Source organism: Diorhabda sublineata, chromosome 3 (genome assembly GCF_026230105.1).
Source record: "Diorhabda sublineata isolate icDioSubl1.1 chromosome 3, icDioSubl1.1, whole genome shotgun sequence".
Lineage (NCBI taxonomy): Eukaryota > Metazoa > Arthropoda > Insecta > Coleoptera > Chrysomelidae > Diorhabda > Diorhabda sublineata.
The window spans coordinates 27,498,082-27,518,190 of NC_079476.1; the positions used below are offsets into that span (position 1 = coordinate 27,498,082).

The 20,109-nt window shown below is 28.7% G+C and overlaps 2 protein-coding genes across 2 annotated transcripts; one reads left to right on the top strand and one right to left on the bottom strand.

Moving 5' to 3' along the window:
* Positions 1-5,416: 5,416 nt before the first annotated feature.
* On the top strand, positions 5,417-18,862 carry LOC130442119 (B9 domain-containing protein 2). Its single transcript, XM_056776159.1, has 5 exons — positions 5,417-5,459; positions 12,330-12,468; positions 17,357-17,482; positions 17,534-17,704; positions 18,629-18,862. Exons 2-5 carry the CDS (start codon positions 12,381-12,383, stop codon positions 18,769-18,771), a joined length of 528 nt encoding a protein of 175 aa, XP_056632137.1. The 5' UTR covers positions 5,417-5,459; positions 12,330-12,380; the 3' UTR covers positions 18,772-18,862.
* Positions 5,485-12,204, bottom strand: LOC130442117 (serine/threonine-protein kinase VRK1-like). Its single transcript, XM_056776157.1, has 6 exons — positions 11,876-12,204; positions 11,400-11,721; positions 9,054-9,964; positions 7,177-7,631; positions 6,323-6,528; positions 5,485-5,846 (listed from the first exon to the last, which is right to left on the bottom strand). The coding sequence occupies exons 2-6, from the start codon at positions 11,710-11,712 to the stop codon at positions 5,761-5,763; spliced, it is 1,971 nt and encodes a 656-aa protein (XP_056632135.1). The 5' UTR covers positions 11,713-11,721; positions 11,876-12,204; the 3' UTR covers positions 5,485-5,760.
* Positions 18,863-20,109: the final 1,247 nt, after the last annotated feature.

The following is a 20,109-nucleotide window of genomic DNA, read 5'->3' on the forward strand; positions in this document are numbered from 1 at the left end:
CCCAAATTTTAAATTTCCTCATTTTCCGATTTTTGTGAAAAATACGTCAAAATTGCGGTTTTTCTTCAATAGTAGAGGTCAAATATGACATTTTAACGTATATATTATCTCGATATGTCGAGGTGGGGGGAAAACAGGAGATACCGCAATTCATTATTGAGCCTTTTACTACATTTTATTTAACATTTAATGAGCCATAATTTTTGTTTTCTTCGGAGCATATTCGACGAATCTTCAGTATTGGGATCGATTTCAAAATTTTCATCGTAATAACTTGTTTTTAAAACAATAATTCATTGTGGAGGTGTAGTATTATACTGAAGCGAAATCCTTTTGACCACTTTGCAGGGGCGCGGGGAAAACAAATTTAGGAACAAAATTTGATTTTTTGTAGTAGAAAACAACTTAACTTCTTTCTTTCGAATTTTGACCTATTTTTTCTTATACTTTTTTTGAGTGATTGGGAGATACGAACGTTTATTCAAATTTATTCCCCTCCATTTCAGAAAAATGACCCTTGCGTCCATCCCCAAGTTTAAAGCTTCACACTTACAAGCTTGAGACATTGCATTAGAATGAAATAAATTCCCTGAATATAAATAAGATATATGTAGGTAATATTTTTCGTGTAAATACCGACGAAACAAAGCTTATCATGAGGTTTAGTTTTTTTTAACCTTACATGTTTCTGTGACTTCAGGAGAAAGCAAATTAAAAATTAATAAAAATTACTTGAGAAATAATATTATATTTGCACGCGGGCGGCCAATACCCTAGGATCGGCCCTGTACGCAGATGACTTAGAAGAAAAAACAACGCATAAGAGCATCGAACAAACAATAGCTACAATAGAACATTACTCAAAAACAAGTGGGCTGCGAACCAATACATCGAAAACAAAAGCGATATGTTTCTCAAGGAAAACTCAACTCCAGCCCAAAACTTTATATCTATATAGAGAAAAGTTAGGATATGTAAAGAAGTAAACTTTCTAGAAATGATCCTTGATCAAAGATTAGCATCGAAAACACACATCTATACAGTATGAATCTGCAATTTCCAAATATCTATGATATATCATCAATAGATCCTATTCCTCCATGGAGTGTTAGAAATGCTATGTTGGATATTCTACAAACATCAATGTGGATGCGTTCGAAGGTCTTTAACGCTGTAGGTATCAAATTAAACTTCACAATTGTCGTTCTGACAATTATTATCATTACTGATTCTTTGTACAATAATACTTCTAAGCAATTGCAATCTATTTCCAAATTCTAATAAGTTTAGGCCTAGTTCTAGTTAATTCCTGAGTCAAACAATCTAAATTTCGTTTGTCAGAGAAACCTTTTAACGAATTTCAATTTGTCAATTCTACTCTATTTCCAACCATCAATTCTACTCTCCCTACGAGCTTAACCTGAATACATTCGAAAATATACTCATTTAATTCTTCCCTATCAGTACTTGCACTGTATGTCGCTATTAAGCTTTCACATAAGGAAATAAATTTATTCAATGTGTTGCTATCCCCATCCTATCTACTTTTGATTTAAATAATCCTCAGTTGATTGAGCGCCCTTCTTGTTAGGTTAGGTTCGGCCATTGTTATTTGATTTTACTACTTAATTGACTACTTTCAGTTTTTGTTTCGTTTATATTGAGATTTATGAGAAGTTCTAATACATTTTCAGGATCATTCATCGATTAGATAAATATTTGAAAATTTGTTATATCCAATGTCTTAACAACTCTTTCCAGATTCCTTAAAAGGGCAATTATTAGGGAAGGCGAGAAGGGACTTTGCCCTTACCTTGATGGTAGACTGCTGCTTCTTCCCCAAATCTCGTCGCTTGAGTGGTTGATTCGTTGATTACTTTTTTGTTCATTTATACGTAATGTTCGTAAAATACGCGTTACGCCGTAGAAACGACAAAGTCTACTAAGCGAACGAAAGCGAATAAAAGAAAACACTTTTTCTTTTTCACAGACACACGCGTATTCTACTGACTGCGCCAGTTATAATTTATGAAAATAAGGATCACTTTTCAAAAAAAATACAAAGTACAATTAATATATTAAGAACGAATTCTGAACAAAAGCTAAGACTGAATATACAATGAATTTTAAAGAATACGTAAGATTACAAGAGTACGAAAACTTCATTTCTCAGAAGAGTCTGTTATTACTGTAGCTGTCACGATAAAGTGGCCTCGTAACTCAATGTAGTCTACTTTGAAAAACATTTTCATTTTTGAAACGCGAAATGTATCATACGCATCAATGCGTCAATTTGAATGGCTTTAAATGAAATATTTATATTTAGAAACATTTTATTTATAAAAATAAATCACAGAATAGAATTGATTACAAATCACAATCTTAAACCATCGAAACACTATACACACATTTTGTCAGAAAAATTAGAACTATGAAAATGCTTATAAATACATGCGTAATTAACGAACTGCATTTTATAACATTTTGTCTGTGACCTTCTCTTATTTTATAAAATTAATAACTGGACACCAAAATTATAATTTAAATTAATATTTTATGTTTTATACTAATTTTATATTTTTTAAGTCATCGCACACGACTCCTTATAGGATTATATATAAAAATTCAATCTTACCAATACCAATTCAAAGAAACTACAAGTCAATAAAACAAAATAAGTATATTTCGTCTATTGGTACAAAATAATTTCCATCTACTTTCTTTATACGAATCTTATTTTTTTTTGGACTAAAGTCTCTTGTTTTTCAGCCAAAACATCCATTGATTGTTTATTTGATAAATTAGCAAGGTGATGGAAGGCATTTTGATTCCAACTAAACAGAGACTAACCAAAGTATAATGATTAATATAGTTTACTTAAGCTCAAATAATTATTATACACTATTAGAAAACATTTATAGAACATAAAAATATCGATGTAAAATCTTACAGTTAATTACAATTCACCAGTGTCAATTTCATTAGAATTTCGCGATAAATTAAAATAAACTCAAATGTTCCACTTTACCATAGTCTAGTGAAATATTTCTAGCTCAAATTTGATTGCGCTGATTAATCTCACAATTAAATCATCGCTATAAACTGAAACAATTGTAAAATATGTATAAAAAAAATAAAAGCAGTTGCTGTTACTTTAAACTACAAACAATCCTGGAACTATTGTTCAAGAAAGATCAATTATTTGGTCTGTTGACTATGAATTTTTTTAATAACGGATGAACCTTTAATTTCAACAAGTGTTGGTTGTTGAGTCAAAAAATTATTCTGAAAAATGGTTTTTGTAAGACGTATTTGGAGATAAATCATCAGATTTATCTCCAAATTATTTTTTCTTCCTTTATTTAAAACAAAATCTTTGTCGAGCTAGATCATTTGTGTTGTAACTAATAATAATTTTAATTCAATACACTATGATTTTTGTGGATTCGACATGCGCCGAACTCGTTTCTGTCCCGATTTGGATTTTAGACGCTAATAATCAAACTACAGCAATGTAGGATCAAAATGCATTTAGAATCCATTGATCAAGTTTAAAATAATTCATAGTGATGTTTTATTGAAATTAGTATACCGGAATATATTCTTATGTGCTTTAGAGACAAATGTACTACAACAATAAACAAATACATTCGGTGTAGTTAATATTAGTGATATTAATATATCTTGTAATTTCTTTAAATTTGAATTATCTTTCAAGTATCAAGCTTAATTTGATTTTTATAAATTTATTGATGCAAATCTACGAATATTCTTATTCAATGATTATATTATTGCAATATAATACTAAAATTATTTATATCAGTGTATAAATAACATTATATGTTCATATTTTGCGTGTTTTCAATTACTGTAATCAATGACTTCAATAGTGACAATATAGCTTGCTTTGAAATACTGTTTGAGTATGTATTTCAACCAACATTTGCGGTAGTCGAACGATTTAGGTCCGTTAAAAATATTTTATTATCACATTATCAGAACTTAGAACCTGCTCAATACTTTCAAAGAAAAAGTGATAGTTAATAAAAATCTTACATTAGAGTACCATATATATAGATTGATGAATGTCTACAGTTAAGTGATTTATTATATGCAAATAAAGGACTAGCAATGCATACAGGCACTATTTTATGGTGGGCAATTATCACTAATAAGTCATTGGAAAATCTGGTATAAGCAACCATCAATTTAGAAATAATAATTAGCTACACGTGAACTGAACTTTAAAGAATAATTTTAAATTTATGTTATAAATTATATTATAAATATACTTCAGTCGACTGACTACAATATGGAAAAATAATCAGTTTATGAAATTAATACAAATTTGGTAACTAAACGCAAAAAAAATTGTAATTTAAAGAGGGTTGTATATTAAACTTACTGACAAGAGCTTCGGTTTTTGCACAACATTAATCAAATAATAATCCCCTTCTATTGTGAAATCGACCTTTATTTAGCAAAAATGTTATTCTGCTTTAAAAATATTAAAATTCATATAGTAACTGTACTGATGTTCTAAGAGTCGGTATTATTTGAGCAAACTAAAACCTGGTTTCTATAAATATATTTCATATTTAGATAGTCAAATTACACTGTAAACATGCATGACTAAGAAATAATTATTCACCAGTATTATTTTGATCAATAATAATCACCAACACGCAAACAGTTTGGTCAAATTTCTTTCATTTTTTATGCCATAATCCTATGATCATTTACAAATTTGATTAGGTAATAATTATATATATATATATATATATATATATATATATATATATATATAAATGTTTTTGATTTTAGTTCTCTTCTGTTTCAAAATTAGTTTTTTTGATAGTTTTGAAAAGAAAGATAAATTTTGACCTTTCGACTTTTCTTGAAGTCTTTATCAAACTATGATACTGACACTGACTATTTGCTTATTTATATTGATCTATAGATCACCTTCATCATGAATCTCAAAATAATGAAAATATCAACTAGAACTTTGTTTCAATAAGAAAAATTAATTTTTTCTTTGGTTTCCACATCTCGTGTACTAAGTGTTGACGTAATCAGTTATTCAGGTGAAGACACACTCAGAAAATTAGCGTTGAAAAAATTTACAATAATAATAATAGTTTTCCAAATTGTGAACTTCTTTGCATAATATAACTCAAGTGTTACGAAAGGGAATAAAATTTTATAATTGATAATGAAAATAGAAGATTTAATGAATTAATCAAAATCCAAATAATGATTTTAGAATTTTCTTGAATGGTATTCCTATTTTAATAAAGAATTTTTTTAATAGAAAGCATTTTTGACCGTTGGCTCAATTATGGTGTTTAACAAACTACTTTTTAACATTGATATTTAACCAGGATATAAAGTAAATATATAGTAAATGACGAAAAATATTTTGATGAAAGCCAAAACCGAAAAAAATATATATTAAGGTAAGTGAAGAATTGAAATAATTTCCAGTTTTTTATATGTATTAAAATAACATACTTAGATAATATTAATATAATAATATAATAATAGATAAAAAAATGTCTTTGTCATAACATAAAAAAAAAACAAAATTCTTACAATCATTTTACTCGTTGACGTATAAATTTTTCATATTAAATACAAAAATAAAAAAATAAACTGATTATTTTAGACAAATACAACAAACAATAACAAACATCTAGTTTTCATCATACTTTAATACTCTAAATTATAATGTAACGTAGCTTTGTTACAGACAGTATTTCATCCCCGCAATCTGTAATTTCTTCGGTGAGATAAACTTTTTGCCTTTTTCGCGACTACGTCTGAGAAAGGGACTTTTTTTCGACCTGTAACATGAAAACTAGTTTTATTCTCATTTTTTGCAGTGGTTTAAGTATAATCTAAGGAACTAACTACTGAAAATATTCCATAACTGATTGGACAGTACAAAATATTTAGAACAGTAATAATTTATTTAGTAAATAAACAAGCATTGAATTCCCCGAACATTAACATTGGACATGAAATTTTGTTGATCTTACTCCACGCCAGAGTGGCAAATGAAATCACAATAGTTCTTACTAAATTTCTTTGTTAACTCTTGATCTGACATTTTTTCTTTGAAAAAAATATTTGCAAAAAAATGTAGTTAATGTAATATAATTACTCTAACCATTTCAATATTTTTAGATTACCTAAACAAAATTCTGTGATCGTTTATATAATCTTGAGACACAGTTATTAAATCCTAACATAAAAATTTTATGCTTAAAACGACATCAGTAGTCAAGTCACAGCCTACTTTATGATAACTATTACTTACCATTTAATTGGGGTTTTATCTTCGAAACTTTTTCCATGGGCGATGCAGATCTTTTAACTCTTCTTCTAAAGTTTCTTGTGTTATTGTTATTAGGTTCCTTGAAACCATTTACCATCATTCCATAAAAAATCTCCTTCCTTTCTTGAATTTTATTGTAAATACTCATCATAGCTGGAGTATAGCCTTCTATGTTTTCAGTAGTAGGGCTGGAAATAAATCAGTTATGAATTATTTCAAAAGATAATGAAAATGGTTTTTTTCAGTTACCACATCAATGAAATTTTTCCTTATATAATTAGTAATCAAAAAATGGTATCTTTTGATTTTTGTATTTGGTTTTAATACGATTTAGATTAGATAAATAATAATTTATAATCCCAAAATAACATGAAATAGCCTAGCCTCTGAAATTCAGCAACATGTCTCTATACAATCAAATGTATAATGTGGTGTCCCTTATCCAGGATAAAGGTTCCTGTTTCCTCTAAAAGTGACCTCGCAGCATATAAGGAATGACAGCCTCGCCCTTTGGAGATTGTCACAACTTTCTTAACAAAGCTGTGTATCCTACCTAGTTCGTTATTAAAATATATGTATCAGCAACAAAATTTGTAACATTGCTAAGTTAAAGAACACACCTTACCTACCACTAGAATAACACTTACCATTACACAGTTTATGTTCAGTCCCCGAAGAAAATAACCAAACATCATGAGTCAGTGTAATTATGAGTATTGGTACAATGGTAGTAAACAGTGTGTTCAGTATGAATATCTCCAACAGTTGCAGAAATTCGTATAAAAATTTATTCTATTTACTCTTAAATTGAAATATTTGATGATTTGAAATCTCACCTATCGGTTTTATGCACTGGAGAAGCTTCTCGTTCCATGCATTTATTATATATGTTGAGCATTTCTGGAGTAGGATTCATACTATCTATATCCAAGGAAGATAAATTGGAGCTATCACTCCCTTCTGTCATTTTTCTCTCTCTGGCTTGTTTAAGAATAGTCTCTGGATCTATTAATATCTTGGACCAATTCATTATGCTGGTTTGGATCTTCACATCTTTTAGCTGTTTCCTCAACTTGGGCCTTTTAAAAACGATGTTGGAATTCAACGGCATTAAAGGACTGGTTTTGAGAAAACTACTATGGGTGATAATTTTCTTGTTCGATTTTATTTTTTTCTGTTTGTCACCCCAACCTTCTTTATTATCAAAATCTAAGGCAGAGTCTTGTTTATATGCATAAACTTTTATAGCTTTCTTGAATATACTACGACAATAGTTGTAGTCGGGAGTTTCCTACAAAATATGAAAGTATTTGCTAAATATTTGTAAATAAAAAATATATTTAACCATATTATTAGTTAGCTGTATCTGTATCTATTTTAACAATATTAACAAAAAAATATTAGTTCCTGAAAATAAATAAATGGTATTTCACACAATAACTATAAACACTGAAATAATATCATGGAAGTATAAAATTTTTACATTTGTAAATTTCTAATATGTACAAGTATATACATATAATTAGAAAATATTTGGGGAATATATCAATGTAAAATCCTAATTCCAATATACTAACGTAAACTTTAATACAAAGTCTCGATAAATTATATTGAACTTGATTGTTCCACTGTAATCAATCTCAGAAAATGAGAATAAGGTGTCGACAAAAAAGATAATTAAAAAAAAATAATTAGATCTCTGTGCCATGATGGTTGGGAAAAAATAGTTTTAAATATCATTTTAAAAAATGAAAAACAATATATTAAACAAAGTTTTATTGTAAACATTGTCAAACAATCAACAACTCTTAGCAATATCCAAACCTATTAATCCTACCACAAAATTGAAATATTTTTCACTTAATTTGTTAAGATATGCGCGATAATATCAATAAACAAAATAATTTTATAGAGAGCAGGAGAACCAGCTTGAATCACAACTGTAAACAATGGATTTTAAAAAATTTATGTCCTATAGAAATAGTTCCTGAGTTCTTGGTGGTTCTTTGGAGCAATGCCAACATGTTTTTCATATTTTGTATAATGATAATTTCTCAACTTACAGCAAATTAATCAACAAATGTGAACCAAAGATAAATCCTTACTCACAACTTTAAACTACACTCTAGTAATATGGAATGGAGATTCAGTGGAACAAACAAGTTTATAATAATTCATCCCGAGGTTTTATGATGTACACTATTACACTGTAATAAAGTGAAATCGATATTCCTCTTTCATAAAATGTTTTCCACTACTGTAGAATTATTCCAAGACGATTTTCAGAAGTTTTTCAAGATTTTACTATATTATATATTAGTTCTAGTACTTTTTTTGATCCGTGTTATATGAAGCTTTTTAATGAAATTCTAGCAATAGTTGTATGGTCATCACAAAAAATCATTTCTACTTATTCCAAACAGTTTGTTCATAAGTAATCTGAATTTTGGATCATCAATGAAATACTAATTGAAACATTTTTGATAAAAGAAGAATCTGTTTTTAAATAATTACAAAATTTTAACATTATCAAATGACTTTTAGTATATACTCAAATAAACATTTAAATTTGTAGTCAGTTTTTAAAAAAACTCACCTTGGTAAATTTTGATGGTCTGGAAAAATAACAAATAAATATATTTTCAACTTTTACAAACAAAACATAAGTCATCAAGAAATACCTACCCAAAAAGTTATACAGAAACAAACTTACCATATATTGCAACTTATTTAGATATTCAAAATAGTCCATGACAAAACGAGGTGCATCATTATTGAAACAAAAGTCTAAAAAACTTTTTAAATTCTTGAAACAACGAATTTTCTTTTTTTCTACCTCTGTAGTTTGTTCTAAATCTTCTATCCAAGGTAATGTTCCAGTTAACCAATAAACCATATTATATGCCAAGCTCTCTAAATCAGACCTACTGGATGGTACACCTTTATGAGCATCTCTTGAACAGAAAAGAATAGTACCAGCATGTGCTCTTCTTTCATCACCAGAAAATTCCTTATATTCACCATTAGATTGCAAAAATTTTGACGCCAATCCAAAATCAACTAAATACACTTGATCCAATATTTTAGTTTCAACTTTATTTATTTCACTTGATGAATAAGCACTATCACGGTGGTGTTGAGATTCTTTCAAAGTCTTTGCATTTTCATGCATATCTAATACTTCATCTAAATAAGGTATATCATCTACATAATTTACAATATTTATAGGCCTTAGATTCCTTTTGGATTTTCTGGAGTGTTTAGGATTCTTACATACTCTTAATTTTCTATCAAATATTTTGTGACTTTCTTCAAATTGCACATTTTGATTTGGAAGTTTTAATCTAGATTCATTACCCAACATTATGTTAGAAGCCTTGATATCACAGTGAACATAACCTTTACTATGAATATATTCTAAAATATCCAAAATTTGTATGCATATGTTAGACACTGTTTTAATATTAAATACTTTTTTCTCCTTAAGAATTTGGCCCAAATCTTTTTTGTATTTTGGTATTAGAAGAAAACGATACTTTTCATTATTATGATAACATGAACCAGATGCGACGTAATGAGGCATTCCAAGAAATTTTAGTTTATTCTGTTTCTTCCACTGTTCAACTAAAAAAATATATAACTTGAAAAAGTCTTATATTTACAAAATGCCCTATGCAATACTTTGTACTGATACTACATAGGATGTAAATTATTGTATGTAAATTCTACTAATCTTACTCATTTTAATTTTGGTTGTTAATATTTGAAGATTCAACAAACATTTTATATTCACCTGATGAAGGAACATTGTAGTTGGAATAAATATAAAAAAATTTATTCTATTTGATATAAAATCAATATGTATATTTTTTGAATATGGTTCATTTCCCACTAGTAGTTAAGTTTCACAATCGAAAAATTATAAGTATTCTAAATATCTAGGTACATACATAAGTCTACATCTTTTGAATGACCCCCAACAGATAAGTCTGTTAGTTGTACCTGCTCAACTTGAACTATTGTCTGCGCGTAACAATGTATTAATATTAATTTTATGTTCATATTATAAACCATATCTCCCTAGAACTATATCAGATAAATTATTTCATATGAAAATTCCCATTAAATGAGCTTACGTTTACAGGTACTCGGAAAGTGCTAAGCAAGGATTTTTATACTTTCTATGTGTTTGAGATTAAAGCAATATCTGTTGTGTAAAGGAAAGTTAGTTTGATATATATACTTGGAGAATTGTCTATTTTCACAAATCATTTGGCTCACAATTTAGGATATCAAATCACTATTACAATTAAAAACATTTTGCTTGATTGTTAAATGGTTTTTAAAAATTTACAACATATTGTTAATTTAAAAAAGCATCCATTATCTTATTCATATATAGTACAAAAAGGATAGAATCTGTCAGAAATTTGTCCAATCCAAGCTCTACAATTGTAGGATTAATTTTAGTGGAATAATAAAGTGATGAAGGAATTAATTGTAAATGAACTATGAAGAAAAAAAATTTAATGAATATACTGATCTCAAAATAATTAGCAAAGATACTTGCAATGTATGTAAAAAATATACAAATTCTAATATCTCTTCTGGGCACTATTTTGGAGAAATCTTGCTCTTAAAGTGAATATTGATTTGCTACAATATAGATATATATTATAGTAATGCAACAATACTGTAAACAATTTCTATTAGATAGCCTAAATTTCATTGCCACTGTGCTTCTGTATTTGAAATGATAAAAAATGTGATTCTGTAAGCATCTGAATAAAGTAAACTTATTATAAAGTATCTTGAGAACTCAATCATACATTAACATTAGCAATTGACAACTCTGAACTTTCTTAAGCAGATTGATTTTTGTGGAAATCACTTAGGATTGAACAAATACAACCAGTTCATTTATTAAACACTTTTAAAAAATTATTTTCTGTCTCTATGGTAGCAATAAATAAAAACAGTAGACATCAGTAATCTTAAATTTTAAGCAAGCATTATTAGAAATGAATCAAAAACCCTATATAACTAAAATACCACTTACTCATTTCAAGTTTTCCAATCCTAAGATAACAATTTATTTCTACAAACAAAGGGCCACTTGTATGTTTCTCAACTTTTGCAACATAAGAATAGTCAGCCTTAAGTTCTCTAGCTGTATTTTCGGATGCTTCATATATCACCCCAAATCCTCCTACGCCAATAGTTGAACCCAACTTCCAATTTTTTCCAAGAATATCTGTTACAATTTCGCCTTCTTCAAATTGAATAGTATTACATATTCCACTAGAACTTTTCTTTTTGGGTGGCTCATCTTCATCAGAGGAAGAATCTTTGTAATAATATCTCCTAGGCATTTTATTTTGCTTAAAAGTAAAAACAACAAATAAATAACTTCCAAACAACTTAATTTTTATAAAATAGAATTCTTGGCCTTTTAAATCATTAAAAATATTATTGATCAATACTGTATGTACGTATCTATCTAATAATATGATGTCAATATAAATAAATACTCACCTAAATAAAAAATGTTTGTTAATAAACACAAAAAAATACTAAATATGTTAATACTTCAGTCAAATTTCATTTTATTCTTGTCTCTTAGAAACAGCTCCGGCCATTTTAACTGACATTACTTTTAGTATCTTAGCGCAAGCGTTAAAATAAGTGATGCGCAGAACAAACCGGATGATTTAAATTTTATTTACAATTTTTATAATGTCAATAAAAGTTTCTTTGGTATTGTAATAATTTGTTTATTTGTTGTTTCTATAACTGCTATCAGTGGCAAATAATTCTTAATAATTATCGTATAAACTAAAATATTGTTCCCCTCCCACTACAACAGCTTAATTTTTAAAGGAACATGACAACCCACTCACTGTTCATGTTGCTAGGTAACAGTTTTTAATATGTAAACAAAAGCTTTCTGGCATTTTTATGTGTACATGTATAATGATTTATGTTTAAGACATAAAGTATAACAAGGAGAAAAATTATATTTGAATGTACATCTTCATGTATGGCAGAAGTTCATATTATTGGGCAAATACGAGAAGCAAAAGATTTTCCTAAAGATCATTTATTTTGCAGATGGCATATACATATAGGTAGGTGTTCATAATTTTACAAGTTTAATACCCGAATACATCCTATGCTCTAATCGAGTTTAATTAATAGACGTTGCATACGATGCGTCGATCTCTCAGTTTAACGAAGTATTGTTGATAAGATCAAAAACAAATAACTTTATTTCCAAATTATTTTTAATATTGCTTCGATAAATGAAGATCAACGCAGACGACAAATAGAAAAAAACTGGCTTGCAATGAAGAGTGGTACTTAGTTCAAATGTCAAATATGAAGTGAATAATATTTTACGTTAGAAACTTGGGTTTACATCTTCGTTTAAATGAACCGAATGAATATATTAATTTGATGTTTTAATCCACAATTTCTTCTCTCTATCGTTTTATATTTTTTTTCGATTTTTATAGCGTAAGTCCACATTTTATGGATGGAAACAAAGCAAACTGTTACTTAGAGATTCTGTTGACAGAGCTACAGAACTATATCACTATTAATAAAAGAGTTTTTTGTTTTCTGCTTTCTTGTATGCTTGTTTTGTAACAGTTTAATAAAATAATACATTCCAGTTTCAGTATTTACTCAGGAAACAGTTAGGTATTGAGTACAATTACTATCGAGAACTTAGATAGAATATATTTGTTTTGAAGTAAATTTTCTAATATAAAATCCCCTGCATTTGTCGAAGCAGCATTATTGTATTTCTATCATTCATGCAGTTTACTTATGATTGTTCAGTTTGTGTTTTTTATTAAGCGCCTCTCATTTTAAATGCTACTAAATTATAGGCTATTAAAAATCTGTTACCCTTGCAAAACCAATATCAAAAATATTTCTGTGTTAATCAAGTAACTCTACTCCTTATCAGGGACATCACATATCAGCTAATTGCAGATTCCAACTCAGAACGAGATTTAGATTAGTTTATTTCTTTTTTTATGCATTAATTGTTCCATGATATTTATTTAGTTGTATAATAGTAATTTAATACTAATAAACTCTTTTTATGCTGAAAAGTACGAAATTCACAAACCTCAGTAACCTATCAATAATACTCATGCGAATTAATAGTAGATAGCCATTTAAGTGGAATGAATAATTTTTAAAATTCAAAAAAACCAAACAAATGGAATAACCCGTCAGCTGATCGCATCTACGTACAAAAATTCATGCATGGTTTCAATGTTGCTTATAGCGACGTACAATAACATTTTCGCTGTTAAAATAACTACGACAAAGCAGTCAATGTCAGGAGTATTTTGTCACTGTTAGTTAAAAGTTGATTTTGAAATTTTGGAAAAATATGAATGATCTCATTCCATTTTGACATATGGTTTACAAGGGTCATATTACAGAAAAGTACAATGAAATATTGGAAGTTGACAGAGTAGTTAGAACAAGTTATATAAAAAATTTATTGTGATTTTATCTACATTAAACTTCGGATGTTCATTTTTATGGAATTAGGAAATTCAATTTATTTTTTGCAATATCTATCTCCTAACTCTATATTTTTATAAGTTTATATATAAGCAATATCTCTATTTGGCTTCATGGCTTTCAATATATTATTTGCTATGTCTATTGAAGGAGTTAGTCGCCTAGATTTTTTATATATTTTTGAATTCACATTTGTCTTCTCAACTTTACTATTTTCTATATTGTCAATGTGAATCTATTAGCAATCCTTATCTGTTAGCTTCATATTCATTAATATAATCTGCTAACTCCGCTTGGTCCATTACAGACATTTCACCAGAATTTATGGCAAGCTTAGCTTCTACAACACCTTCAAATCCTGCGATTTTAATCCTTCCTCAAACATATACACCCCTATTCTTTAATGCTATTAATTTCAAGTTGGATGGTGGCCCTCAACCTACTGCTTTTCGCCTTATTTGAATTTTTTTATAATTAGATGGAGTAGAGCTCTTCTAATTTTTGAATCTCTGTAATTTTACATTTGTAATAGTATATTAAAATATAAGTAACAGAAGTCATGCTTTTACGTTAGAAACTTGGGTTTACATCTTCGTTTAAATGAACCGAATGAATATATTAATTTGATGTTTTAATCCACAATTTCTTCTCTCTAATAACAGAAGTCATTTAATTCCAGCAAGAATTCAAAATTCGGATAAGAACGCGTAGCGCGAGCGTCCCAACGAACAAATGCTGGAATGATCTGTTTTGAGTGCTCATACTATTTCCTCTGTTTCGCCTTGTATTCACATTATTTATTGATTGATTTGTAGCACTGATTCATGTTTAATAGTTGACGAGGGTAATATTATTTGAATTTAAAAATGTACTCAAATCATTTATTTTAAGGTAAGGTCTTTCCAAGAAATTTCTTCACTGTGAATTTGTATGCCTCGTCCATATTTCATGACTACATTTACTTTGTGTAAACGCTCTTTAAAGTTCATTGTAAATAGTATCTTAAAATTGAAATAACCTCACATATGACCGAATAATGCATCGTCAGCTGTCAAAAAACGTTGTTCTAATACCGAAACAGAAAAAATATACACCTACACATTTTTTAACGAAAATGTCCTCCTCCATTCTTTCACAGTAAATCCTGGCTCATTTTGTAAATAAACTTAAATATTAAATAAACAAACTAATAAAATATATATGAGTAACTAGTTTTTAAATGACAAATACAAAAAACCAGTTCATTTTTGTTGGGAGTCCTTGACGCCATTCTATATTTTGTTTCTTTAGACGGCCTTAAACTTTCAGAGAATAAAATTTTTGTCAGACATTCTCATATATGCTTTCTTTATTCCACTTAATTCTATACCAGCTCCCTTAACAAGCATTCTGATGCTATGATCTGATTTCTTCTTAAATAAAAATCGATGGGACTTTATTTTTCTCTATAAAACATTAAATTAAAACATTAATTTTATTATGATGAACTTGAGAGAGAATATTTGTTCTTAAACAGATTATGAAGATCAGAATAGTATTAGTACAAAATGAGTTTGATGGAGGAAATGATGAGATTCTAAAATCTATTGTAATGATAAATTACGTGTTTTCGCGAGAAATATTTTTTTTAAACAGATAACAACTTTATTAACACAAAAATACAATAAAATATTAACTGAACAAAAGTTACAAAATTTGATAGTTATTATTACTATTATTGCGAAAATTGTGAAAATTATTATTTTGGTATTGATTATTGATATTATTGATTCTAAATTTATTATAGTTATTTCGGACAGGTTGGTTTCTTGGTTCACCGATTTGACCATACAATTTTCCAAAATTCTTATACCCGTCTACCTATGCCATTGCATCTTCCAAAAGAATTTGTTTTTTTAATATGCATGTTATTCTTCAGGACGCCAGTACATCCTACTATGAACGTATTCGATGCAGTTTTCTTACAATGATTGGTATGACATTTCTTATAACTTTCATTGAAATTTATGTCATTACTAATTCTTTATATAATTTTACTTTTTAATAACTGAAGTCGAGTACCGAAATCAATTAATCTATATGGTCTAGTCCTTGTCAGCTTGTCTAAGTTTTGTTGATCTAAAAAGCATTATATTGAAGCTTCTTTCAATTTTGACAATGTATTGAGCTCCACCCTGTTTCCAACCATAGCCTCTGCTTTCTCTATTATTTTTTCTTGAATACATTCGAATATATTATCATTTACTGAATATCAAAATAAGGATAGAATCAACTTTGAACTTTGTTCCGATAAGAAAAATTAATTTTTCCTTGGTTTCCACATCTCAAATATATTAAATTTATTAGAATTTACAAAATAGAGCTTTAAATTTTACTTAAATTATTTAGATCTTTTTTATCATCGACAGCTTTTTCGTTCTTATGAAAGTGAACCATTTCCAAAAATTCGCTTTTATGTGTATGTTTTTTGATATTTCATGGTTTGTTAATGCAGTTCTATTTTTTATATCTTATTGATGACCTCTTAGTCTATTTTCTAAATACTGAGATGTCTGCCCTATGTAGGCAGCGTCACAATTAGTACACTTAATTTATAATATTACTTCTTTTGGTTTTTGGTTTTGTTTTCGATTTTAATTTAGTGAAATATTGGATGGATAATGTAGTATTATCATATTTATTGAAATAATGCGATAATTGTTGGGAAAGTCCTTGTACAAATGGTAAGGAAAAATGTTTTATGTTTCGCTTCTGTTCTGTGTTTTAATTGATTGTATTGTCTGTTTATCCTTTTCTTGTATATTCATATTTGAAATATGTTGTTGTAAGTATGAGTTCTATAGCTTCACATAGTGATTCAGTTCTTTATCGACATTTTTCCTTAAATTTTTGGAAAATATTAATAGGAATTACTTCATTTATTTTGACTGTTATGTTTTTTAAATCATTTTCTAATTTTCTTATTAGAGTAGTTCATTCGGTAATAGATAGTTGTATGACTTGGAAATAAATCTAGATAAAACATGTTTTTGATATTCTTGCTTACTCTTTGTAAATTTTATATGGGATAATTTTAAATTTACATTTTACTTACAATAATTATACATTTATACAAATCTCTTATATTGTATTTGACCATAATTTCAATCCCAGACGATAAATAGATAAGCTCGGAAAAGATATTAAAGTTAGTCCACTTTGGTGTTTCCTTGCCACGTGAGGATTCATCAACTTCACTCTCCATAGGGAAACAAAATATCAAATAATATTGTATACTTCTTACTAAAATTAATTTGTTTGGAGCCCAATCACTGAACTAAGCTTACATATTAATGCAGCGTATTACATAGGGCTCATCATGAATCAGCTCTGCAGGTACATACTTCGAAATACTAAGTCTCTTGTGGTTACTTGGGATGTTGCTTTCTTCGTATTGCCTTTATAAAATATGATCAACACTTTTTTTTATAGGGAATAACTGGAGACATATTGCTGGAAAAAAAGAAGGTCAAACACATGTTAGTTGGTCTCAATTCAATAATATTTGCAGATGGGCGTTTCCAATAGACATTCATTTAGCAACTACAGGAATACAAGGTAGTAGAAATTCTTAGATTTTTTAATAAAAGTTCTAATTGTTCATTTTAGGTTGGCCAAAATTTTTTATTGAAGTTTATCATTTCGATTGGCTAGGGAGAGCACACATTTTCGGATACGGAACGGTAACCGTTCCAACCAGTCCAGGTTCTTATACTCTAGATTGTTATACGTGGAGACCATTTGGTTCGATCCGACAACGTTTTGTACAATATTTTTTAGGTAAGTCGTGAGTCTCTATTTTTTTAAGTACTAGTATAGAGATTATCACCTCACCTGCTCAATTTGTACTTCACTTCTCTGATTGTGAAATATATTTTCTACATTATGTTGCAGTATGTAGTAAGGTACAAATCAGAAAGTGTTATAATTTGGAAGTGGTTCCATCCCATTTTTGATAATAAAATCTCGAAAAATTAATATTTTTAATATTTTTTTCTATTTTGTCGGCGTATTTAAGTTGAAAATGAGACCTATGAATATCCCAATTTGTCCCGTTGCGTGAATTTGTTAATAAGGGGCCATCCATAAAGTAGGTCACACGAATTTTAGGACTTTTGGACCGCTCCCCCCGTCCTTGTCACAGATTGTCACATTTTATAACCCCCTCCTCCTGATGTGACGTCACACATTTTTTAAATTTATGTATGCATTTAAAAATAATCGAGGGAAAACAGCTATTTTCATTTTTTACTTATTTTTATTGAATAATAATCTAATAAAATCAACATAAAGTACAACATTTCATAAAATTTTTTAAATTTTCAATTCACATCCAAACTTTGCGTTTTAGTATTTTAAATTTTAACATGTGACGTCACAAAACTATTGATCCCCCCATGCCCCTTGTCACACGATGTCACACTTCGGTGATACCCTCCCTCCCCATTAACGTGTGACGTACTTTATGGATGGCCCCTAATAAAAGTAATAATATTTTTTATTTTTTTCACCAACCAAAAATTTTGTATTCAAACTTAAATATTTTTATTTTGTTTGCGTCAAAAATATTTTTCAATTTTTTATGACCAAAATAATCCCAGTTCCAAACATATACCGGAGCAATTTTTATAATCAATCACATTGAAGAAAGTTCTTAATTATATGGAATACTGATTACTGAAAACAATGTATCATTTATTTCAGGCGGTGGTTTACAGCTGAAAAATCCTGATCAAGTTTTTTCATCAAATGAAAGATACAAACTATCAACCGAAGCCATGGGAGTGGTTACGTTTGATCTTAATGTGGTTTTTCGAAATTTTTCAAACTACGGAGTTGAATACTAAAATAAATATATTATGTATAATTTTCACTGTTTGTGTTTGTACTACAGCTGCCCAATATAGTAGTACAACAGAAATAACAAGTACGAAAGTAACGAGCTTCTCTTCTGTCGTTACAGAACAAAGTTTTGATACTGAAAACGTTACATTATGCGGAGACGATTCCACGAATTGTAGCAATTCTACTTATTATTTAAATACATCTATCATCACCCCCAGGACTGACGTTTCTTTGAATTCTATACAGAAAGATTATTGTACATGTGATTTACAGGTAAGAAATGTCAGCAGCCTTGAACTATTCTCTAGTATAATTCTTCATGTTATCGTTGACCCCATTGTTTTTATCACATAATACATACTTGATTTCTTGTATCTACATTGCTCGATAAGTTCCGTGTCTGGTATACAGAGGGCACGAAGAACCTTCTGAGAAACTTTACAATTTGGTATTATATTGATATCATATTGACTGCAATTTTTTTAAACCACTTTAGCTGATCTGACACATATATTATTATTATATTCTATATCAATCGATCATCATTTATGCCAGTGATACTGGTCATTGTGTCTTTATGTTTTGTAGTAAGCATTAAGATCTCTCGCTTATCTTTCCACTTGAGCTTTTATTTCACCACTTCTTCTAGGTGACTTCCCCAATTTTCCTCAATATCCCTCTACTATATTATAATTTTTTCAGATTGTAATTTTTCTGCTAATTGGACGCTTGTAAGTATACAGCTTGAATTTTAGTCTACCACGGAAGAGCCCCATACTTGCTTTTTTGACAATCTAACAATTTCAAACTTTCCGTTCAACATATCCACAAAAATTTAAGTTTTGTGTTATCTGTTGCCATTAAGGTACAAGGCATTGTCTGCGAAATACCAATATTCATAAGGCCTCAGTACAAATAAGATATTCTACAGTTTAGGCCCTTTATCCAAATCCATCCACACTAGAATCCCCCGAAAACAATACATCTCGCCTCTAGTGGTGGGATGTCAATTATTTAGCCAAGAAGAATTTGTAATCGTCTCATCACATATAACTCTGACAATGCTTTTTCTGCATATTCATTTTTTTGATGCTCAAGTACTATAATTTAGATGCCTACAAATATTTTTAAAGAATCTACTTCGGCATCGCTTTGAAGATCAAGAGTTTTCTATGATAATTAATATCATCATCAAACTAAAAATTTTTAAAATGTTCCATTACTATACGGATCATCTGGAGGATCACATCCATGGAATGCCGGATTTTAAAGCAACAAAAAAAATTATAGTCATTGAACACGGAGGTACAAGAAAAAAATGAAGACCAAGGAAGAAATGG

Bases quoted from the DNA above. Each gene is read 5' to 3' on its own strand.
- LOC130442119 (XM_056776159.1), top strand. From the start codon at position 12,381: ATGGCAGAAGTTCATATTATTGGGCAAATACGAGAAGCAAAAGATTTT. The intron at 12,469-17,356 runs GTAGGTGTTCAT...TTTTTTTTATAG, and splicing joins CAGATGGCATATACATATAG to GGAATAACTGGAGACATATT. The intron at 17,705-18,628 runs GTAAGTCGTGAG...CATTTATTTCAG, and splicing joins TTTTGTACAATATTTTTTAG to GCGGTGGTTTACAGCTGAAA.
- LOC130442117 (XM_056776157.1), bottom strand. From the start codon at position 11,712: ATGCCTAGGAGATATTATTACAAAGATTCTTCCTCTGATGAAGATGAG. The intron at 9,965-11,399 runs GTAAGTGGTATT...ATATTTTTTTAG, and splicing joins GATTGGAAAACTTGAAATGA to TTGAACAGTGGAAGAAACAG. The intron at 7,632-9,053 runs GTAAGTTTGTTT...CATATTTTGTAG, and splicing joins TAAATAAGTTGCAATATATG to GAAACTCCCGACTACAACTA.